The following is a 24,072-nucleotide window of genomic DNA, read 5'->3' on the forward strand; positions in this document are numbered from 1 at the left end:
TAAACTTTAGACTGTCGATCCACTGGTGGATACCTAAGATGTTTCCACTCGTTTTGATATACATATATTATGGTTATTTGGGAAGATGGCCCTAAATTATAACTTCAAACAGCTTGACTGCATCAATTAACTGCGACTTTTTTTCGCAGGACGCGGCTGCGCAGTGGGCGTGCGGAGTCACCGACTGTTTGTAAACAGCAGAGGGAGAGGAGCGCGGAGACAGAGGAGGGGGCGGACAGGGCCAGGTCGGAACCAGAACTGGACAGCCGCTTGAAACCACCCTTATATACCGGCTTACAAGAGGAAATCGCATCTGATGAAACACTGCTGTTGTCTGTGGGGACTCCACGAACCAAATACATGCCAGCAAACCAACAACAAACCCATCACCGAAAACGGCACAGCCGGATCCCAGAGAAATGACACCACTTTAATCTTCAGCTAATAATATCTTCATCTCCGCCGATCGAATCCGATTTGGGATTGGAGCGAGAAAGAGGCGACAGGGATCCGTATCCCACGACAGACACTACAGATTGTATTTACCCGCAGCTGCTTATGTGTCCGAATGACAGCTGTGCAGATTGAAATGGACTATTTTCAGAGACGGCATTGCTGGATTTCGGACAGTATTTATGAGTGATAAGGACCACCGTGTGTTCTTTAGGTCGAGCTGATACAGAAAACATCCCGGCTTCTTGGCTATATTTGTGATCGCTAGGGAGCTGGTTGTGATCTGTCCTGTGAAGTTCATGGTGTATCATCCCATATGCCATGTTCCTTAATGCTGGTGTTCATAATAAGCCATGTCTGAAGTAGCGACGAAGATCGGGATCTGGGACTTTGCGGTTGTTTTGTAGCCATGATCATTTGCAATACCGACATCACCTACGGCTAACAGACTGACACTGCTGCCTGTCAGTGCCAGTTTGCGAGGCCCGAAATGCCATTGACTGATCGCATGCTGTCTGGCTGATGCTGCTCGACATACAGATATATCCCTGCAATCCCATGCTTTCATGCTTATTGCCTTTTCAAATATTTATTACATCGGAATGCCAATTCCAGTAACTGTGCTTGTTACAATTTAAGAATAGAGGCTGTGCCATAAATTAATAGATGTTTCGCCTGTTCACAGTTTTCTTCAGTACTTTTTTTTGGTAGTTGTTACTGAATTTATTGGCCATATACTACTGCTAGTGAAACAGTGAAGTAGGATGTCAGCAAAAACTCTCAGCAGATTATCCTTGTTTCACTCCTGTAAAAAATACTGCAGCTCATCGGGATATTCCACCTCTGGTTCAGATATCACCACCAGTTGTTTTTAGTAGAAGATTGAATTAAGGCCCCTTGCTTTTTGTCACCTGTAGGTCAGGTGCGCTCTGTACCATAATCAGAAATGCCTTGGCCATTTTCAGAGTCGATTAAGAAGCGGGCATGCAGATATCTGCTGCACCGATACCTTGGCAATTTTCTTCAGGAGAAACTGAGTCTGGACCAGCTCAGTTTGGACCTCTATCAGGGCACTGGATCCCTGGCACAGGTTCCTCTGGACAAATGGGTAAGCAGTGTCCTTCCATAGGTCCATCAGCACTACTTGTAATTCATACTAGTTAGAAAGTGTCTAGGTTTATGCAATAATCACAATCTAGAGCTTCAGACGGGTGTATGTGTCACAGTGCAAGCACAATCATTTAATTTATACAGCATCACATGTACATATGCACAGAATGAACTGCTGAATCGTGTATTTAATTTCCAAATTGAGTGCCAATTTCTTCTTGTTTTTTTGGGAAATGTTTTTCACTGCTCACAGCAAAAGAGAACATTCTTATATAATCAGATAATCCACTTATATAGGACCATTTGCGTGAGAAACTGTCTGAACGACTCGCACTCCAAGCTTTTTGACAGGTGCTTTCATGCAGAGGGAACTTACTCGCTATAAAATATGAGAGGTCCAAAATATCCCTTTTAAGTGTCAGCCTATTGTGCTATCTACTCCAAAACAAATTCCCAATATGTGCTTTTAAACCTACATGACATACTTTTTGTGTGGGAGATGTTTATTTTATTTAGCGATTCATTCACCAAAGATCTGAAACCTCTGCCAAGACTAGACGGTTCATATTCGTCTTGTTTTGCTTAACAGCTTGGAAAGACAGATGCATGAATACCTAGCATTTCTTCCTTTCAGTCCTTGAACGAGATCCTGGAGTCCGTAGACGCTCCCTTCGAGGTGACCGAAGGCTTCATTCAGAGCATCTCCCTGTCGGTGCCCTGGGCTTCTCTGCTGCAGGAGAACTGTGCTCTGGAGGTGAAGGGGCTAGAGATGGTCTTCAGGCCCAGGCCTAGAATGGGTGAGTGTCCTGTACTGTCAATGCACACTGAGAGCATTTGTGACGTCCATTGTTTAAGTGGAGAACTGATTATGATAGCCCAACTAAATTAGTGCTTTTACTAACATACAACTTTCTTGTTTTTAGTTTAGACTGTTGTGACGGCAAGAATGGTGGGATATATTTTCCAGTCACAAGTTATGGGAACGTCACACTTTAGCTGTTCAGAAACCATTTGATGCCTCTTTGTCTCTGCAGCGTCGGGCACAGAGCCAATGTACTGGTCCAGTTTTATGACCAGCAGCATGCAGCTGGCAAAGGAGTGTCTGAGCCAGAGGCTGACGGACGACCAGGGAGAAGGGTTCCAGCCCCTGGAAGGGCTCGAGAAGTTTGCAGAGACCATAGAGACAGGTGAGACCCTGTTACATTGCATTGGTAGAAAACATGACGGCAGTCCTGGACTCATTGCTTGTGTTTCTGTGGTTTCTGTATAACATTTATTTTGCAATAATATATTTTTTAGTTATATATATTATATGGCAGCTAATTCTCTTTACAGTGTATTTGGTCCTGTTTTGTGTTTTTTAACTCACCAAATTACATGTGAGGTACACACGAAAAGTCCCCCATCACCAGTTAACTACTGAAGATTTTATTCACTGGAACAAATACTGGTTTTGGATCCAATAATATAATTTCAGGTATTATTTGATTATCTTCAAATTCCCCAATGATTGTAACTTTTCAAATACAAGATAATCTCTGTTCACTTGCAGTTCTAAGAAGAGTGAAGGTCACATTTCTAGACACAGTTTTCAGGATTGAACATGTGCCGGAAAACTCCAAAACTGGAATCGCTCTTGAAATGCGAATTAGTAGGTGAGTTGAAATTATTGTATGTCTGTGTGCTTTGTACATTGAAATATGAAGTTAAAACAGAACAGAAGAGTTAATTACATTTAAATTAGCAGGACCTTCTTGCAAATAAATGAGAATTACAAAAAATATGAAATCAATAATCTGATAAATACCGCTATTGTTTTTTGTAAAATTTACTAGCAGGTATTCTTAGTGGTGTTTTCCAATATCTATTTAACACCTACTCAACATATATTTAGAGAATATGCCCACACCATTATCAACTTATAAATAAAATTCTGTGGCACTTCCAAAATTAGAAAGATTTGCAATGCTAAGCTTTAATTAGGAACAGGCAAAGCTAGGGTTAGGTTAGAGTCCCCAGTAAAGTGTGCATCAAATGCTGGCTACTGAATGTACATGCTTTCTTCTGTACAGGATCGTGTACTGTGACGAGACTGGAGAGGAGTGTTCTGGTATGAACGTTCACCAGCCTACAATGTTTGCTCATAAAAACCTGCAGCTCACTGGCGTCACTGTCTTCTGGGATGAATTCTCAGAGGCTGCCAGGACCTGTCTGAAATCCCCGAACGCACAGACGGTGAGATCCTCATCTTGGTTATGTGGAAGTCCCTCACATTCGTGTAACTTCTTGCCTTCGTGAGGTGGTAGAGCTCTCTGACCCCTTTGTTTTGTTCGTCAGGAAACGGAACCAAAACTGTCCCCCAGCTGGAACCCCAAAATCATCTGCGAGCCGCACCCTCAGTTCACAGAGACGGTGTCGGAGGTGGCGCCGTTTGAACCCGTGCAGATCGGGAGTCTGAGTGGGAGAATCGAACTCGGCCTCGTCCTGAAGCAGAACGAAGCCCTTCCTGGAGCAAAGGTTAAACACCGGGGCAGCTAATGTCCTGTTTGTTAGACCATCTGGAAAAATCCACTTTTAATAAATAATAACACCATTTCTTACAGTTAACATTTTTCATTAGCTTTTCCATTGTATGTCTTCTAAGCCTTGGAAGGGACTGACTGTTTCCGTTTGTCTTATAGTTGGACGTTGATGGACAGATTGATTCAGTCAATGTCCTTCTGTCTCCACGTCAAGTCCACTTACTGTTAGACATGCTGGGAGTCTTTTCAGGACCAGGTAGGTCTGAATCAACATTATTTTAGCCAGTTAGTCGATGCTTTGTTATTTTGTATAGGTCCTTATTATGGTGACAATGATGTAGACTAAATTATTAAAACTATATAACCTTCTGGGACTATGTGTATCTGTATCCTAAAATCTTGCGTTTTGATAGGGGATATGAGGGTTGTGTCTGTGTGTGTGCAGGGGGCTTGGAGCGGGGCAATCTTGGCAGTAAGGACCGGAAGAGCAGGCCCATGCAGCAGGAGGACGAGTACCGGCTGCACATGGAGCTGAACCGCTGTCTGAAGAAAGACACACTGGCTGCAGGGGTGCTGGCCGACACGGACTACTTTGAGAGCGAGACCACAAGGACGACGTCTAGCCGCGGTGAGGAAATGCAATTATATAGTAAAACAGTTGCTCTCAATTCCAAACGACCCAGACTTTTACCACTAATAAAACATTCCAATCAGTTTGTGCGTCTAATAGTTATCCCAAGGCAAATGAAAGACTTGATGTCTGATATTGTCCTTTGGTTTTAACAACTATGAATACAGGTCTTCACATTTCAATGAGATATTCCTTATTTAATGTAAGCTTTTTACAAAAATAAAATAAATAAATATTAAAAGACCTGTTCCCAATTGAAAAACCTTCTGCATCAGGCCAAGGTTTTTGATCTCTCTGTGTGCAATTGCCCTAGAAGAAGATGTATTCTTCTCCATGGCCGAGATGGACATGTCTCACAGCTTATCGTCCCTCCCGCCCCTTGGAGACCCACCTACTGTTGACCTGGACCTGTCCTTAAACAGCAACTACACCCCGTCCCCAGGGGAATCCCCATCAGGCAATGTGGCGGTGAGTCATCTATGACTTCATTTAATTTAGTGTGTGTGTTAATTGCCTACTGCAGTTATAGACCTTTACGTAGTGTTTTTAATGTCCTATACTTAGTTTGTTTTAGTTTGCATTAAAGTTCGTCTCCCTGCCTCTCAGACGGTGTGGGATGAGTATCTGGATGCCCCGAGACACAGAGAGAAGCCAGCACCGGAGTCCCCCTTTCTGTCCAGAGACAGTCCGCCCCAGCAGAAGCTCCTGAGACAGGCCTGTATGTGTCACAGGCGCCACTTCTGCTTTCACTGCCTGCTTCCCCTTCTCTTTTACTACATTAAATTGAGTAAAGTGAACAGGTGGCTTGGGACTGTGTGTTTGGTAGTTGTTCAGTGAAGTGTGACCTGTATCTACACATGTAATGAGAGACACAACGCTTTATGGCTCTTAAATCTAAATAAACAAACATTTGGTATTGCGTTTCGGTCCCTCTCAATAACGGCCTCGTTTCTTGCAGCCCATCCTCCAAAGTCACACTGTGCGGACGAGTCCCGGCCAGAGGTGGTGTTCCGACTCGCTCTGGGCAGCCTGGCCGTGTCTGTCCTCCACATCGACCCCCTGCCCCCCCCAGAGACGGCCCTCAACATCAACCCCCTCAAGCTCATGGCCTCGGACTTCTTCTGCCGCGTTGACAAGATCGACCCCGACGAACTGTCCAAGGGGGACTTCCTACATTTGCGGCCTGTGTTTGACGAGGCTTGCCCTTACGATCATCTCCGGTACTGCCCTCTGATATTTGGTAGACGTTCAGGCCCAGTTTTGAGTTTTCTTTGGTCTGATTGAATCTGCTCTGCCAGTGGTCATACTCACCAAGTGCTTGACTCTCTGGGCTGGCAGGTTCCTGGGAGCGGGTATGAAGGTGACTTATGAGCAGCGCCAGGGCTCCAGTCTGCGCAGTCTCAGCACTGACGTGTCGGTGGGACAGATGGAGTTGCTGGAGTGTCTCTTCCCCACAGATTCCCGCTCCAGCCCCCCACAGTACACAGAGGTGAGTGCTCTGCCCCCCCAGACACTTGGGTTACTGAACAAGAGCTTGAGCAATGTGAACAGGAAAAGTGGAGTTCATTTCAGGCCTGTTTTAGAAGTTGCAGTGAGTTGTTAAATTAATCTCTCTTGTATAACCTCAAAGACCAGACTTTTCTGACCTACTTTTGTGTTTTTGAAGCTGGTGACATTTGACTCCATCACCAACAAAGATTCCCTGCCTACAGCATGCCTTCACCTGATGTACAAGTTTTCTGAAAGACGAGGACCCCAGGTAAACACATCTAAGCATCTGTTGACTGTTTTGAATGTTTATTTTTGTATAATTAATAATGTGTGTGTATAGTTAATGCAAGCCTTCATTTGTATATGTACTTTTCATTGTTTGACTTAAGCTACTACATCATAACAAGCATTTTCTGTTTGCAGGGTAGTCAGGTGCGTTTAAGCTCCATGCCTCAGAAAGCTGATTTCCAGATTGAACTGGGATCTGTCCACTCTGAGCTGGACATCAGTATTGTGGACAGACTGAACTCTTTACTGCAGCCACAGAAACTGGCCACAACTGAAATGATGGCATCCCACATGTATACCTCGTACAATAAACATGTCAGCCTGGTAAGAGTTCTGTGTTTATTATATAATGATTATGATCCATTTAGTAAGCTAGTAGAAATAATAATTAATGGAGTAACTCTATTGAAAGTAAATAGTGCTTTGTGTTTTGTCTTTTTAGCACAAGGCTTTCACTGAAGTTTTCCTTGACGATTCAAGGACGCCAGCGAATTGCCACATTTCTGTGATGGTGAACGTGCCCGTGTTGAATCTGGCGGTGCGGTTTCCGATTCCCGACCTGCGCTCCGACCAGGAGAGGGGCCCCTGGTTCAAGAAATCGCTACAGAAGGAAGTTCTGCACTTGGAGTTCAAAGATGTTGAATTCAAAACCGAATTTACAGGTGGATCCTCACCAGAACAAACCAAATTGGAGCTTACATTCAAAGAGTTAACAGGTAAGTGCCGTGGAAGGTATTTCTGACAGGTTTGGTGTCCTTTTTTCAGTCTTCTGACAGTTTATCAAAGTGCGTGTCTTGAACTGCTTTATCATGAATAGCTGTAAATGTGTACAAGAAGTAATTGTGCAAGAGGAGATTCGGAAGATTGCAAGAGTAGGCTGAAAATATTTGAGCATCTGCGTGGCTTCACTGGAATTCAGCTCTGTAAACAGGTCTCTGTCCCCACGCTGTGCTCTGAAAAAACACAACATCCGTACAAAGGATTTTGTTGTCTGGGTTTGTTGACCATGCTGAAGGCCTTTCCTACTGCTCTGACAGGGAAGTTTCAAGCTGAACGAGACCAGCCAGCTGTCCGGTTCTTCCGGGTGTCTCATGGCATGGATGGAGACATGGGCTCTTCGGACAGCGGCAAATTTGACTGGCCTCGGTGAGTGGTCTCCACGGCACGCACCCGTGTGTAGGTAGAAACACAATTAGAAGTGAGGTACCCAACCTCAGCAGCCCGCAGTGTCTTCATTAGGAGAGTGTGTCGCCTCTGTGCAGGATTGTGCTGAAGGTGAACCCCATGGCTGTCCACTCTATCCTGGAGCGCGTGACGACCGAGGAGGAGGACGGGGCTGAGGGCCACTCGCCGGAGGAGGAAGAGGGAGGGGCTCACTCCCTGAAGGACGTATGTGATTTCGGAAAGCCAGAGCCCTCGCCCTTCTCCTCCCGCAGGGTCATGTACGAAAATGAAGAGGTAACACACGGGCCACTGACACTGACACTTGCAAGCTTCAGCTTCCAAAACATGACCTTCCTCCCTCTTTCTTCCCCTAGATGGTCATCCCGGGAGACGTGGCCGAAATGATTGAATTCCAGGAGAAGACGATGAGCAACTCTCGGTACATTTTGGAGCTGTCGTTACCAAACGTGGAATTATCGCTGCCAAACAAGGCCTTTTACGAGAAGCTGCACAACAGGTACGTTTGGGTGGATGAGGTAGAGAGAGACTACTTGTCGTTCTGTAGCAGGTGTTCACGGCCCTGACTGCTTGTCTCGTTCGTACTTTCCTGGCAGAATAAATAATGACCTGCTGCTATGGGAGCCAACTGCTCCTTCTCCTGTTGAAACGTTTGAAAACATGTCGTATGGTGTCGGCCTGTCAGTGGCCAGCCAGCTCATCAATACCTACAGCAAGGACAGCTTCAGCCAGTTCAGAACAGGAGCCCCCGATGGTAAGTGTTTCCCAACTTACTGCCTCAATAAAGCCAAACATTAGCAAAGTGTCCATTTGCATAGAAGTAGATTGTTTTTTAAATGTAGGATGCTCTAAAATAGGATGTTTTTGTTAAGTTTTTGAAAAGTGTTGGGTGGTTCCAAACCATGACTGGATAGATAAAGACGCTCTCTGGAAGCAGGCCTTTGTGTTGGTTTTGCAGAGGACGAGAGCGGGTCTGAGGATGAGGCTATGCCATACTGCTCCTCAGCGGACTTTGGTCTCAGATCTCGTCGAAAGAAGAAGCATGAATCCCAGAGCAAAACCTCCCAGAGCCTCTTCTCCGTCATTCTGAGCATCAATCACGGGCTGGTGGCCCTGCAGACTGATGCCAAGGTAAACGTGATCACAGACTGCTTCCAAGCTTGTACCATTTGGGAGTTGAACTCCTAAGCAAATTTGAAATCCTTGTTGTTCTTTCCAGCAAGAAGATGGGACAATAATGAAGGACCGGCACGGAGAGTTCTGGTTAGAATTTGAAAGTGGGGTTCTGTTCAGTGTAACCCAGTATGAAGGCTATGAAGACCAGCACTACATCTGTCTTCACACCAATACCCTGTGTCTTTATCACCAAGGTAAGACATCCTGATGGCTGTGGGGGGAATTATCAGTGTTATTCTGACTTTGGTTGAAGCAAGGCTACTGGGATCTCTTCAGTATGACTTCTAAAACTGTTTTATTGCCCCTGTATAAGGCATAGTACATGGGAACGTCCCAGATTGTGATGTAAAGCTGCCCAGTAAGACTCGTCCTCACTGGCTGGAGCCGGCTATTTATCGCTCAGAGGAGGCATCCCACAGCAGGTCCTGCCTGCCCGAGGGCTTGGGAGTGGATGGGCAGAACATGCTGTCCGTGGCAGTGAAGATCTTCTCCCAGAATGTGGACCGCAGCGTGAAGGTAGCCCATCCCATACCGAACTCTTTTAGCATCACATTCAATAGGGTTCCGCAATCCTATCTGTTGTTGACTAAACTGACTGACTCTTGGGTAACCTAAGTTTTGTCTATGGATCTAAGTCTGCAAATAACAAAGTGGTAGGCAAAGGTTACGAGTAGAGCGTGTCATTCATGCTGAAAAGGAGCTGACCTGAGCTTGTCTGTGCAGGAGTTCCTGATCTCTGTGGGCGTGAGAGGGTCCACCCTGCAGCACCGCGTGGTTCCCCCCAGTCTCGGCTGGTATGAGCAGGTCAGGCCAACACTGATGTGTCCCACTGATGTGTTCATTCGGAGATTGTGTGTGTGTGTGTGTGAGGGCGTACGCACATCGGTATCTTTTGGAGATGTGTAGACCCTTATTAACAGAAAGATACATTAAATAAATGTTTAATGCAGATGTTTAACTTACTGAGAGTTTGAATGCAGAAGCCTGTAAAGGAGCCTGCCTACCTATGAGAGAGATTTGTATGGTATGGAGTGTTTGCTGATCAGAATAAATCAGTAAAAGCGCGTTTATTTCTTGGTGGTGGCTCCTGCCTTCCCCGATAGATTCTAGACTTCCTCAACGTGTCGGACGAGCCTGTGCTGGGCTACACCCCTCCGGCCTCCATCACCACCTTCCACCTCCACCTGTGGAGCTGCTCCCTGGACTACAGGTATACCTGCCCTGCCACACCTTGTTTTTGGTTTTGTATTGCCAGTGCATTCATACATCGTGCAATCACGCAATATATTGAAATAATTGTATGTAAAAAATAAATACATAAAAAACAAGTACACTAACTAATTGACAACGATGTTCATGCCTCTGAATGTGGTCTTTGTAATATCCGGCTGTTGTTTCAGACCTCTATACTTGCCCATCCGCTCGCTGCTCACGGTGGAGACGTTCAGTATCTCCAGCAGTGTGTCCCTGGACAGGTCGTCCTCCACGCTCAGGTACGAGCTGCAGATCCTCCCTCGTGTTTTATTAAAGGGGCTCTTATTAATCGTTTCTAAGTGTTTGCCTGATTTTATTCAATTGTTTTTTAGGATCATTCTGGATGAAGCAGCCTTGTTCTTATCTGACAAGTGCAATGCGGTTTCAGTCAATCTCAATAGAGGTGAGTTCATTTATTACAGAAGAGACCTTCAAACTGTGATCTGCAGAGCTCGCTTTAGGTCAAAGGTCACAGTAGTGTGGAAAGAGAGCAGCAGCTGAGTGTATAGATCCCCTTTGCACACACTCATAGTCAGCTGAGTTGGTGAGCTGGTGATGAAGATGTCTTTGTTTTTGATCCACAGATTACGTGCAGGTTGTGGATATGGGTCTCCTGGAGTTGAGGATTACAGCAGCTAAACCAGGAGTGGATGGAGAGATGGTAAGAGGTGCTACACTGAGTTTCCTGCTACTGGTTGGGTTAGGTTTAAGTTGAGAGTTATTGCCAGCTGAGGTTCACTGTGATTGAGAGGTTTTGGGGTCCGGCAGATTTCCTACCGGTTTGAGCTCTAATTTGTCGTCTCCCCCCACAGACGGAGCCCAGATTCGAGCTGCGCTGCTCCAGTGATGTCATTCATATCCGCACATGCTCGGACTCCTGCGCGGCGCTCATGAACCTCATTCAGTACATCGCCAGCTATGGGGACCTCCTCCCTCCGCCCGCCCCGGAGACCAAGACCGGGAGCTCCAAACAGAGAGCCAAGGTCAGCTGCACAGTCGCCGACCTCCTAATGAGAGGAGATGCCAGTCTAAAAGCAAATTAATGTAGTAGCCTTTGACACCTTTCCACTTTGAAGCTCTGGGTTTGTAACCAACCGATCAAACGTGTCTTCCAGCTGGACGTCCTCAACAGGCCTGCCTCCCAGACTCCTCTGCTCCCAGAGGCCGAACAGCAGATGCTGCAGGACCTGATGAGTGAAGCCATGGAGGAGACCGACAGCGGGCACACGCTGTCGCCACAGGAGCGCCAGCACAACGGTGAGAGGACATTTATAACTGTATAGGACACCGTCGGTACAATCATGCCTGAATGAATTAAGGCCTCGTAGTTTTATAAGTTTAATATGTTGTGCTTTTCAGTACACAATTGTAAAAGCTTGTAGATCTTGTGCTGGTGATGGGCGTACTCAGAATAAAACTCAAATGTTTTATTGTAACGGGGCTTTTTCCATGTTTCCGTGCACCTGTGATTAATTCTACCTTCGTGGGCAGGTATACATGAGGAGTTAAATCATACCCTAGAGCCATCCCGCTCCGACCTTTTCCTTTTCCCTGATGAGAGCGGGAATCTCTCCCAGGAGCCCAGCCCCACCTTCACCCCCTACCACACCCCGCTCATCTACACGGCCACGGCCGACGTCGTCCCGGAGAGCGATGACTTCTGCATCCTGGACACGCCCGGTACAGGTGCTTTGGTACGGAAGCCTCCATCCCTAATTAGTCGGCTACACGTCTCTTTCTGTTTCAAGGTTCCTGTTGGAGTCTAATTTAGTGTGTCATTTATTGCAGGACCGGGATGAGGAGCCCGTGGTGAACCTGCTGACGTCAGACTCCGTTCAGATTAAAGAGAATCACTTCAGCCTGCCTCTGGGACGGACCGACTCCAACAAAGCCCCCTTGCACTTCCCCGTACCGGAGATTAGATATCTGATCAAGGAAATCTCCATTGTATGGCATCTTTATGGGGGAAAGGACTTTGGGATGGGGCCGTTTATTTTGTCTCCAGCCAAGAGCCGAGTGTAAGTATTTTAGCAGATTGCCAGTCTGTCTTATAGTCGCTTATTGACCTGTATTAATTAACCAATTAATTAATGAAGTTGAGTTAAAAGAGGTGGGGAAATAAATATAAAAAAGGGAAACTCATCAGTTAGTTTGAGTGGCTCAGATACATTGGTGCAGGAGTGCGTTTTACCACAGTGCAGATGCTCTCCAGGTTTTAATCCTTGTGTCTGTGTCCTTGCAGCTGCACCCCACACAGCTCCCCCTCTCAGACCCCAGTGAGGCAGGGCCGCTCTTCGGGGCGCATAGGAGGCGGCAAGGGGAGGAACCCCGATGTGCTGATTGAAATCCAGCTCAGTAAGGTAAGAGCCATGAAGGAGATTTCAGACAACACTGTCCAAAAATAAAACCATCTGACCAGAGCCTCTGTGTTTATTAATTCTGATGTATCGTGTTTATGCTTGGGCAGGTGAAGTTCCAGCATGAAGTCTACCCTCAGGTCCAGTCCGAGTCCGAGTCCAGTGTGGCCGAGCAGCCCGTGTCCCGCCAGGTCTTCATCGTCCAGGACCTGGAGATCCGGGACCGCCTGGCCGCCTCCCAGATGAACAAATTCCTCTACCTCTACTCCAGCAAGGAGATGCCCAGGAAGGCGCACTCGAACATGGTGAGGATGCCGGGGGGCCCGTGGGTGACCCTGTGAGCTCTCCCGGTCGCACACTGCGACTCTGTGACGCTCTGCTCATACTCACACTAACCTCGTTCCCTCAGCTCACAGTGAAGGCCCTGCACCTCTGTCCGGAGGCCGGCCGCGCCCCCCAGGAGTGCTGTCTGCGCGTCTCCCTGATGCCGCTGCGCCTCAACATCGATCAGGTGAGGAGGCTCTCTCGCCTCGCTTACTGTGCCATCAGCTCTGTGATTTACACTTGCTCATCCTGCTTTTAACAGGCAGGCAAGTATTACATACAAGACAAATTCATAAGATTTTACAAATATTCTGAATACTGATGTACTGTTTCTGGTGTTCAAGGGTGTAATCATGCTGAACTGTTTAAAGCAGCCTTGTTTTTGATACTGGTTTAACCTAGAGATTGATGGATTGCCACTGATTTTAGTTTTTTTTGTTTGTTTGTTTTGTTTGGCCCTTTTCTCTCTCTGTACAGGATGCACTGTTTTTCATGAAAGACTTCTTTGCCAGCCTTGCTGCTGAGGTAGAATTATTGGCGCCACCAGATCAAGAAGGTAAAGCCTCAGAGATCAAATTAGAACAAGTAAAAGTGTTATAATAACATCCCCACTCTAAGAAATTAAACATCCGTCTTACTATGGAAGTGTCTGGTGATGTCCCATTTAGTGCCGATATACACCGATCAGCCATAACATTATGAGCACTGACAGGTGAAGTGAATAACACTGATAATCTCGTTATCATGGCACCTGTCAGTGGGTGGGATATATTAGGCAGCAAGTGTGTTAGAAGCAGGAAAAATGGGCAAGCGTAAGGATCTGAGCGACTTTGACAAGGGCCAAATTGTGATGGCCAGACGACTGGGTCAGAGCATCTCCAAAACTGCAGCTCTTGTGGGGTGTTCCCGGTCTGCAGTAGTCAGTACCTATCAAAAGTGGTCCAAGGAAGGAAAAGCGGTGAACCGGCGACAGGGTCATGGGCGGCCAAGGCTCACTGATGCACGTGGGGAGCGAAGGCTGGCCCGTGTGGTCCGATCCAACAGACGAGCTACTGTAGCTCAAATTGCTGAAAAAGTGAATGCTGGTTCTGATAGAAAGGTGTCAGAACACACAGTGCATCGCAGTTTGTTGCGTATGGGGCTGCGTAGCCGCAGACCAGTCAGGGTGCCCATGCTGACCCCTGTCCACTGCCGAAAGCGCCTACAATGGGCACGTGAGCATCAGAACTGGACCACAGAGCAATGGAAGAAGGCGGCCTGGTCTGATGATTCACGAGTTCAAGGTGTTGACTAGGCCTCCAAATTCCCCAGATCTCAATCCAATCGAGCATCTGTGGGATGTGCTGGACAAACAAGTCCGATCCATGGAGGCCCCACCTCGCAACTTACAGGACTTAAAGGATCTGCTGCTAACGTCTTGGTGCCAGATACCACAGCACACCTTCAGAGGTCTAGTGGAGTCCATGCCTCGACGGGTCAGGGCTGTTTTGGCTGCAACAGGGGGACCTACACAATATTAGGCAAGTGGTCATACTGTTATGGCTGATCGGTGTACTCTGTAATGTCACAGTTGTACTCAGACCACCAGAGCGTGTGTCTTGTGCTTTCCCTTGACTGCTACTAAAACGCTGTGACGGCAGTTAAAATGCAGCAGTGTGTGTTTCAGTGAAGAAGCCTCCTGCTCCAGACCTCTCCTGCAGCTTTGCGAAGCACACGGTCAGCAGCCAGGACCCGGCGCCCATCATCTCCGTACCGGGGCAGAGCAGGCCTAGCCAGAATGGCATGACGCTCTCGGGCAGCACCGACCCCGGCGACGCCGAGCCCGTGGCCGGGACGTCTTTCACGGACCAGCCCATCTTCTTCCGGTGAGGAAACGCAAGTGCCGAGGTTACACGACGGAGCAGCTGCCCGGTGTGGATGTGTGGAAATCTCACGTGTTCTCTCTTGTTTCAGAGAGTTTCGGTTCACGTCTGAAGTCCCCATTCGTCTGGATTATCACGGAAAGCATGTGTCAATGGAACAGGTATGCTTTTAGGGTAGTATTTGTGTAAGTAGCAATACAGTTGTTGTCAAGCTTCTTCACAGACATAATGAAGTTACACACAGTGAACAAGTCATATGTTCCCAGAATTCTGTGTGTCTCAGTCTCACGTGGATCATTTTACGGTTTCTATTTCAGGGCACATTTGCTGGCATTGTGATTGGCTTAACTCAGCTCAACTGCTCGGAGCTGAAACTCAGGCGGCTGTGCTACAGACAAGGGTATCTTTCTTCCTTTTCATCCTAAATATGTTTGGATAGGTTTGTTGATAATGAATATAAATAAAAATGTTTTCCACTTTAAAGTTGTTCCCTGACTTGTGTGTTAAATTGCTTATTAAACCTATAAACCCCAGATTAAACAGAAGATCTAGGGGCTGAGTTGTGAAGGTGTTCTCCTTTATTCCAGACTGCTGGGTGTGGACAAGCTCTTCTCTTATGCAATAAATGAGTGGCTCAATGACATCAAGAAGAATCAGCTGCCGGGAATTCTGGGAGGAGTGGGTCCGATACACTCTCTGGTACAGCTAGGTGAGTTCTTGTGCGGTGTGGCAGATAAGGCATGGCTTCACTTAGACCTTTCTCTGTTGGTTGAGTTACATGACAAGTCGTTTTGTCAAGATCGCTCTAATTCTGATTTGGCAATTGTCTTCAGTTCAGGGCCTGAGGGACCTGGTCTGGCTGCCGATTGAACAGTACCGCAAGGATGGCCGAATCGTGAGGGGTTTCCAACGTGGTGCCGCCTCCTTCGGTACGTCTACTGCAATGGCCGCTCTGGAGCTTACCAACCGCATGGTGCGGACCATACAGGTAGTGTACATGAATTTCTATCTCATATCTCATGTAACTGGCAATGTATAGGCCATTTTTGGAACTGATTGAAGCTGAAACATGGATAGCAGGGAGCATTTAAATAAGGTCTTGTTGTATTTCCTTTAGTAAATGCTCACAGGGAAATGGAAGACTTATTTGTGTATTTATTTTAGAGTTTCAAAATCTATTATGCTACGTATGAGGCAGAAGTGCAGGTTGTCATTCGCGATGAGTGTGAACCTCCCCTGTACTTCTGCATGATGTCTGCAGGCTGCAGCAGAGACGGCCTATGACATGGTGTCTCCAGGACCCGATGACAGCGAACTGAAAAGAATAAAGCGCTTCTCCCATTATCGACTGGCTCACCAGCCGGTGGACCTGCGTGAGGGCGTGGCCAAGGCATACAGCGTCGTTAAAGAGGTACGGCACTTTAAACGAGAGGGATTCATTGAAATGAAGGCATTTTCATCTGCTTTTGTGAGTGACTCAGGGTTCCCGGCATCCTGTTTCTGTCCTGTGCCTGCAGGGGATCACGGACACGGCGCTGACGATCTACGACACGGCCACGCGGGAGCACGAGCAGCGGGGCGTGACAGGGGCGGTGGGCGGCGTGCTGCGGCAGATCCCCCCCGCCGTGGTCAAACCGCTCATTGTGGCGACCGAAGCCACCTCCAACGTGCTGGGAGGGATGAGGAACCAAATCCGCCCCGACGCCAGGCAGGAGGAGTCCCAGAAGTGGCGGCTCGGGGAAGAGTGAATCTAAAACTCCGTTTGCATCGATTAGCACGCGATACACGGTACCGTCTGGAAGATGAGGAACACTTGTCTAGTCTGCAGCCTGTCGTCGTTTATCACATACTGAACTTTTACAAGGCTGGCCCCATGTTTTTGTGAGACAGACCTGGAAGCATTACGTAATGCCATATCTAGAATACTAAGAGCAGTGCTGGTGTTAACAATAATATTGGTTTGATTGTGTCGTGAAGCAGACCCTTCTCACAAACTTGAATAGTGTGAGCTTTTAATGAACCTCAAGCTTGCGTTTCCTTCCCAAGGCCCCTGCAGTGCCTTCTGTGAGTATCCTGGTTATTACGCTATGAAACGGTACTGTAAAACATGAGGTTTAATGATCTGGTCTAAAGACTTCCATAGCACGTGTTTTTTGTGCCATGTTATCCCTGTAGAGGAATTATTTTTTAACATGCGTCAGCTGTGTTGTGATTCGCTGTGTACTGCTGATCTTAATCGCATGGGGACAGTTTCACAAAGACCTGCTTTCTCTGCATAAGCAGTCTTGATATTCATGTCAAGCTTTTTTTTTTGTGTGTCTGTGGTTAAATGACAAATATGCTTCTATGGACTTTTTTTTTTTCTTCTCTAATGAATCATTTTCTGTTCTTTTGAGGGAAATGAAAGACTGCAGATTTGTGAAACTGATCCTAAAGGAAAAACTTGCTCTTCAAATATGGCTTTCATATACCGCCTTTATATTCCCTTTTGTGGTTATCAGTAACGTGAGCTATGCAGAATCGTACAGTCCTAAAACGAATTAAACTACATAGGCAATAGTTCTGTCTGCTTGTGGTGTGTTGTACTGTGAGTTACATACAATAACAAAAAAATAACGCCACAAAAAATCTTAAATGGAGAGACGTAGGAGAGAAGGGATAAGATGGCAGTGGGAGTTTTAAAATTCAAATACCAATCTCCCCCTTAATTTCTATTTTACCAAGAGCTTATAGCAGTAATAAGCACGGGACTGGCTTTGCTTTCAAACTATTTTATACATTTTCACAAAGAGATTTTATTTTCCAAATGAAAAATTTTGTCCATGATGGTTTTGCCTCCCCAAAAAAATATATCTGATGTATGAAGGATTTTTGTTTGTATCTGCTGGCTAGATTTGTCTGATTTTCATTTGCATTCTTCATTGCATGTGGTCGATCTGATCTTAAAAGAAATCCCTGTGTTATGTTTCCCTTTTACATCTTGAAAAACGGGCAACTTCCTTTATTTTATGGGTTTGTTCTTTCCAAAACAATCTACTAGATGCAACCCTTAACAGTAAAACACGTTCCACTGCTGTTTCACCAATGTTTTATTTTAATACATTTCACTCTTAAAATCGAGGACGAGTGGATACATATGTAATAGTTATTGTAAATGGCTTTATATATAACTTGTTTTGTAGTATGTGTTCTTGGCAGTTATTGTTTCCTTGTATTTTTTTTAATCAACATATCTAGATGTTACTGCTATTACTGCCTGACATATAACCAAAAGTCTTAAATATCACATTCACTTGGCTTTGTTAGCTATTTTTATACTTGAGGTGGGGTGTGGGACAGGGGGGATGAATTGCTTCAAATGTCTAGGACTATATTTATGTAGCAGTGATCTAGTGAGACCAAATTGGTTATTTATTCTAAGTACCTCCCCCCTGCTTTGATTTGAACACCACTTCAGTTGACTGGAGTGAAATGAAAGGGTGGTCCCTGTATATTTTGTTTATATGTACTCTGTAATAGCAGTTTGTTTGTGAGCATATAGGGAATATTGCATAGGCTTGTATATAGTTAGTGTACAGACTGGATAAAGTTAATTTGTGCAAACGATCTTAAAGCATGTAATAAATGCATAAAAGGGAAAATAAACTATTTAAATTCTCTGTGGTTGAACATGTTTTGTACATAAATAGAATGGAGATATATACTAAACAATCGATCTTTATAAACTGATGTATTGTAGGAGATTGCATGAGAAATGTAAGATTTGTCATTTTCCATGTGTTATCTCCTTTACAATACAAGTAAAATCAGTAAAGATTACCATTTGACCGGCTGTGATGTGTGTTGGCCACAAGGGGGCGCTCCTCAGTTTCGCGCAAACCCGGAAAACCGAACTCTCGCGTTGTTTCGTGCAGAACCACGTCCGTTTCCATGGTGACGACGGAAGAGTAACCGGAAGTGAAAAGGCGTCTGTCGGAGTCTCTTAAAAATGACTGAAACCAAATGATTGACTTTCAACAGCAGCGCACATGAGGTAGTTTTATTTAGACGTGCACTCCGCGCACAGGTGTGGTGCGGCAGCGATGAACACAACGCCAATCCCCGTAATGACGATCTTCTCTGCAGGGATGTACTGTTATTGTAGGTCTCTGTGAACAATCAGGGCCCAGACTGGTGTTGTGGGGATGTCTGATATCACAGCCAACCTGCCCTCCTTGCAGTTCGAGGCCGGGCTGAGCGCCGGAGAGACGCCGCTCCTGGGTCTGCGAGAGCGGAGAGCGGGGCTGGTGTCCAGTGTCTGCGCCCATGCAGCCTTCCTCTGCAGCCGGGCCTGCTCCCTGCGGTACGGGCCACCAGCACACAGGGTTAATAATAAAACAGTCTGAACCTGGACATTTGTGTTTGATTTGTAAAGATATAAAATCACCGCCCCCCCCCCCCCCACACACACACACTCTAATCCCATGATACACTGTTGCCTTATGTGCTTCCATTCTTAATTGTGCCTTAATTTGGATCTTTTTTCTTTAATCTTGCAGAACAAGTGTATCAAATGGAAACCCCCCAATCTTCACCAAAGGTTCCTCCATAAAAATCTCAAATGAGCAACAAATGTTGAAAGTGGGGATTATCGGAGGAGGGCACGTTGGGAAGCAGCTAGCTCAGGTTCTGCTTGCAAGGGCCGACCTCCGACCATTGAACATCAGCATCTCCACAAGAAGACCTCAGAGTCTGGGTAAGAAATCTGAAAAGTGATGCTTTCTTGTAGTGTCTCTATATTGTTGCATAGTATTTATATTATACATTATGTTTAGCTGATGTTTTACATTTCAGAGGACTTTCGGAAGATGGGGGTTGAGTGTTTCTATGATAACCCGCGCGTGGCTGCCTGGGCGGATGTGCTGTTCCTCTGCTGCCTGCCCTTCCACCTGCCCCAGGTATGCGCCGAGATTCGCTCTGAGCTCCCCCAGTCCTGCACCGTTTACAGCTTTGTGACTGCTGTGCCATTGCCCAGGTAAGGATTTAATCTGTTGTCCAGTTTACGATTTCTGTGTAACAACTTTATAACCCCTGGATATTTTGTATGCTGCATTGTTGGGTGTATATTTTACACTTAACCTGAGCACTGTGCTTTTATTCTTACAGTTCTTTGCTGAATGTGATTGATCAAGTGTCAGCCAAATAATATTGAATAATTACTACATAAACAAAGTAACTCAGATTTATTTCTTGTGTGTGTTTGTGGGAGTTCATCACTTCCAGGTCCAATGAACTGGCTGCAATCCTTGTTAATAGCCTTTGCAATGTGTCTATTGTAGATATGCCTTTCTAATTGAAACCCTTGATCTTTGGTTACAGACTCAGGCAGCTTTTGTCTCACAGTTCTGTTCTGAAGCCCGAGTTTGGGTTCATAGGCAGCGGCTCTGCCAGCATGTGGACCTCTGCTGGACCAGTCACTGACGCGCTGAAAGACCCAGCAGTTGTAGCAGCCACCTGTCCTCTTGGGATGAGCGGTAGGCTGTATTTTTTGGTGATTCTGGGCTTCAGTTTAGATTTTGTGCTTTGAAACTTCACCTGTGAACCTTCACAAAAAGAGTACCACTGTAACTTTGCATGGTTTTTATGGTCTGCTTACTCTGTTCTTCAGTTTGCTTTGCATTTGCATTCATGTCATGCGTTCTATACTGATAACTGTTCATGCTGTATGTAGATTTAGCTTCAGCTTTACGAATTTATATTAAACAGTTATAGGAGTATATGATATGCCAATCGCCTAAATTATATTCAATTGCGTGATGAATAACCCTTTAACTTTACATTTTGTTTCAGGTGGTCTGTGTGTGGATATAAAGTGGTTTGTTGCCGTTCTCTACTGTCTACTGAATATGTGTACCACACTGAGTGGAGGTTCCCAGAAGGCTCTGGAATTGATGAATGAGTTATTTTTACTGAAAGGGACATCGCCATCCCATAATACATTGCAGTTCACACTTCTGAGCTTCATCAATGCCTCCTTTGCATCAACACTTTCATCAGATGAGTACGTTTCAAAAGAAATCAGGTGTCAGGAAAAGTGATGTAGTGGCATGTAGTGAGGTGTATCCATGTTGTGACCTTGACATTTTCCTAAAGGTTCTGTATTAGACTAATTCTATGTGTGTTTTCTTCTTTTAGACCTTTACCTTGGATAAACTTGATCGATGCACAGCTGAAGGAGACACCATTATCCAAGATGCTGTCTGAACATCATGCCCTACGGGAGCATCTCACTGCAGTGTATTGCTCTGTGCTCGGAGTTTAACAGAGAAAATAGGCATCCCTCCAGTGGACCTTCTGTTAGTGTGCCATCTATGTGACCCAAATCCCAGCTTACTGATGGTTGCCCTCAACTACATGGGATAAAAATTGAACAGCACAATTACCAGAGCGCTTATCAGTGAGGTCCTGAGGTGAGAATACATAGAGCGTAGATCCCTGAGCAGCAGTCATGAGAGATTTCATCATATCTAATTACCTACAAAAATAAACTTGGCCAGGTGAGAATCATTAACTTCAGGTTGTGTTTACTTTGCCAGCTTTATTATCATCTTGTTTTCATCATTTGTCACACACAAAAGCAGAAGTAGGGCATTTATTTTTAAGATTTAAAATGCACTCTTTGCAAGCTTTTTATTTATAAATCTTATAATAAAATATGACACAAAACTATCTATGTATTCATTGTATTGATAGTTTGAGCCATGCCAGTGTTTGCATCATATTACTTTGTATTGAAAGCACCCTGGGTTTAATTTTTAACAATCACCACATACGCACAGCATTTAAAACTAAACCACTAGCTTTTTAGTTGTGCTGCACTCTGCAATTTAATAACAATCAATGTAAGTCTGGAAGGAACATCATGTGCTCATCCAATCTCAGCATGCTTTATTTTAAGTGAAAGAGGCGATGTGGGGAGTGCTTAGTTTGTGCTCTTCAGAAACTGGCTGTAAGTTAGAGAATCAGCACGCATTCCCGTCCGACTCCTTATCTCTAAATATAAACCCATAGTGTCTCTGGGGGGGAGGGCTATGCTCCTGTTCCACCTTGGCTCTTCTATGCTCAGCAACTCCCGAATCTGTCGCGAAATAACCTTACGGCAAAAGAGAAAGCAAGTTGGAATAGAAACATTGCACAGTAACCCATTTCAGTGTCTATTTTATATGAACGTATACTCTTAGCAAGTGTCACTTTTTTCTTTTTTGTGTATTTTGTTTGCTTTCTGACAATATTATTCCAATATGTACACTAGGCTTTTGGTACAGGTTACTCAAACTGTCAAACTGTCATACTGTCATCACTACACATGCTGCTTTGTATGATAAAAGGTACACACAGTGATATTCAGCAGAATATATTTTCTCTCATCTTCCTTACCTTCATATCCTCAAAATCTGTGATTCCTATTCTAGGAAGTGTGGAGCAATTAATTAAGATCAATTTTCTACCATTGATGAGATTGTCTGTAAAACATGCCTGAAGAGAGAACAAGAATGACAGCGAATTATAATATTGCATGCAACAATTACATTCTTGATTTTTCATATGCATATTCACCACATATTCACGTTTAATTCTGTTCTACAGCGTTTAACATTTTTAAGACTGGAAACCTTTATTAATAGTTTGTATGAGAGAGCATGCATGCACACACACACAGAAACAGAATAACGAACTGAAATATTCCCTGAGAAATTGTGGCTCTGGGTCTCTAGTTATACAATTGGAGCTGTAGTTGTGAACTTATAGTATAGTACAGTACAGCATAGTATAGTACAGTCTAGAATTGTAAATACAATATAGTGTAACCGTGTACTACAGCATATTGTAGTTCAATACGGTGTATTAGAGCACAATATATTGTATTCTTGTATTGTATATTAGGGCAAAGTTGATAAACCTCTCTAGGGGAACAGACTGGGCAGTAAATAATGACTTTTATATGCATCCTAAATAATAATGATGTATAAGAATCATTTAGTGGAACGTGCAACAATTACTATGCAATAAAATCAATGCATTTTGTCTCCTATGACACCTTTTTAGTGCAATATGACACGTCTTGCTGCTGTATGACATTTTTTGGTTGTGCATGCATTTGGGTCATATATGAAATTTCTAAGTGATACTTTTGTGACTGACTGCCTGTGTGGCTTGTCCGCAAGTGTTATTATATGCATGTGACAACAGGATTATTATCTTCATCATCCTCATCATTGTTATTATAATTAAAGGAAATAATAATCGGTTGGGATAATCACTTACTCCTCCCACAGTACAGTGATTCTGCCTCATACAGCAGAGGTTGCTTGAGCTTTTGTATCCGATAGCATCCAAAAGCATAGATTTGTCACCAATTTAAAAGTCATTTGCCGAGCAGAAACCAGCCCACTCACAACACTGCATGTCCAAAAACTGCATTACATTACAGTGCGTTGAGAGCAGGTGTAATGAACTTGCGAGGCATTGTCCTTGCCCTCCTTCCCCCATCTCTTCAGTATGATGAGTTGCTAACCTACTTACATCACATACTCTCACTTATGCATGCTACTCCTTACCTAATTGTACTTCAGCTGCTGAAATGAACCTACAAACTATCACTGATACTAACCAGCAAAATGCTATACAAAATAATCCATATTCGATAATATATTATGCAGGACAAAGTGTCTTCAGATAATTACATTCTAGTTGTTGTTATTATTATGTTCATCATACAAGGGATGAAGACGCAATTGTATACAACTAGAAACAATGTATTATAAAATGGAATATTGATTGATGTTTGAATCTCACTATTCTGTATCTTATAAATAAACACACATTTGTTCAACTATGAAACAAGTATATTCACCGTATACTGGGGGTATCCTATGGATTCGACCCATTTCGAGACCTCATCGCAGCTCCAGTGACTGAAAGCTGCCATCTTGCTTGTGTACCTGTTTCTAAGGACACTGCCTGGCTATAGTAACCGAAAAGCACCTCTAGTAGTACTACTCAAGCACTGATGATGAACCCACATTATGTGTTGTTTTAAATCGAAATATAGGATGTGTTGCAATGCATGCACAAAAACACGAAGGTTTTGATGTCTAGATGCACTAGGAATAGCATGCATTTATTGTGCATGTAGTACGTTACTGATTTAAATCTTAACCGTGCATTGGCAATACCCTGTTGTCACCGCAATCACACACCTAAAGCGACAGTATATGTATCGGACATGTATCATAGATTATCACAAATAACTGAAAACGGTGTCATTAATCGGGATACAAATATGTCATTGCATGCTTCTGTGGGACAGTATTCAGGGCTGTCTAAACGCACACGTCACACTATTGCAGGACTCAATCTGCAGTCAAGCTCGGCCTTCCAAG

The 24,072-nt window shown here is 44.7% G+C and overlaps 2 protein-coding genes and 1 long non-coding RNA gene across 5 annotated transcripts; 2 read left to right on the forward strand and 1 right to left on the reverse strand.

Moving 5' to 3' along the window:
- Nucleotides 1-17: 17 nt before the first annotated feature.
- Nucleotides 18-18,309, forward strand: atg2b (autophagy related 2B). 2 transcript variants are annotated; one of them, XM_066694507.1, is made up of 42 exons: nucleotides 18-1,561; nucleotides 2,198-2,360; nucleotides 2,598-2,750; nucleotides 3,116-3,218; nucleotides 3,636-3,798; nucleotides 3,901-4,080; nucleotides 4,245-4,341; nucleotides 4,531-4,713; nucleotides 5,030-5,184; nucleotides 5,323-5,434; nucleotides 5,675-5,936; nucleotides 6,055-6,205; nucleotides 6,383-6,475; nucleotides 6,631-6,819; nucleotides 6,938-7,211; nucleotides 7,533-7,641; nucleotides 7,758-7,953; nucleotides 8,034-8,176; nucleotides 8,274-8,431; nucleotides 8,636-8,808; nucleotides 8,897-9,047; nucleotides 9,167-9,369; nucleotides 9,577-9,657; nucleotides 9,957-10,063; nucleotides 10,254-10,346; nucleotides 10,440-10,510; nucleotides 10,692-10,768; nucleotides 10,920-11,090; nucleotides 11,223-11,364; nucleotides 11,599-11,801; nucleotides 11,896-12,125; nucleotides 12,350-12,467; nucleotides 12,575-12,769; nucleotides 12,874-12,975; nucleotides 13,266-13,344; nucleotides 14,455-14,653; nucleotides 14,742-14,811; nucleotides 14,968-15,050; nucleotides 15,238-15,359; nucleotides 15,484-15,638; nucleotides 15,912-16,061; nucleotides 16,168-18,309. In XM_066694507.1, the coding sequence occupies exons 1-42, from the start codon at nucleotides 1,400-1,402 to the stop codon at nucleotides 16,396-16,398; spliced, it is 6,252 nt and encodes a 2,083-aa protein (XP_066550604.1). In that variant the 5' UTR covers nucleotides 18-1,399; the 3' UTR covers nucleotides 16,399-18,309. The 2 variants fall into 2 exon arrangements, with proteins under 2 accessions (XP_066550604.1, XP_066550605.1); XM_066694508.1 differs by having other exon boundaries at nucleotides 5,033-5,184.
- Nucleotides 18,310-18,569: 260 nt separating this feature from the next.
- On the forward strand, nucleotides 18,570-21,200 carry noxred1 (NADP-dependent oxidoreductase domain containing 1). 2 transcript variants are annotated; one of them, XM_066694514.1, is made up of 6 exons: nucleotides 18,570-18,992; nucleotides 19,189-19,385; nucleotides 19,484-19,664; nucleotides 20,009-20,163; nucleotides 20,480-20,690; nucleotides 20,825-21,200. In XM_066694514.1, the coding sequence occupies exons 1-6, from the start codon at nucleotides 18,835-18,837 to the stop codon at nucleotides 20,949-20,951; spliced, it is 1,029 nt and encodes a 342-aa protein (XP_066550611.1). In that variant the 5' UTR covers nucleotides 18,570-18,834; the 3' UTR covers nucleotides 20,952-21,200. The 2 variants fall into 2 exon arrangements, with proteins under 2 accessions (XP_066550611.1, XP_066550612.1); XM_066694515.1 differs by having other exon boundaries at nucleotides 18,573-18,683.
- LOC136717045 (uncharacterized) lies at nucleotides 21,191-23,643 on the reverse strand. Its single transcript, XR_010805179.1, has 3 exons — nucleotides 23,544-23,643; nucleotides 22,067-22,165; nucleotides 21,191-21,782 (listed from the first exon to the last, which is right to left on the reverse strand). It is a non-coding gene; the product is annotated as an uncharacterized LOC136717045 (long non-coding RNA).
- Nucleotides 23,644-24,072: the final 429 nt, after the last annotated feature.

The sequence above is a fragment of the Amia ocellicauda genome, chromosome 21, assembly GCF_036373705.1.
Source record: "Amia ocellicauda isolate fAmiCal2 chromosome 21, fAmiCal2.hap1, whole genome shotgun sequence".
NCBI classification, from domain to species: domain Eukaryota; kingdom Metazoa; phylum Chordata; class Actinopteri; order Amiiformes; family Amiidae; genus Amia; species Amia ocellicauda.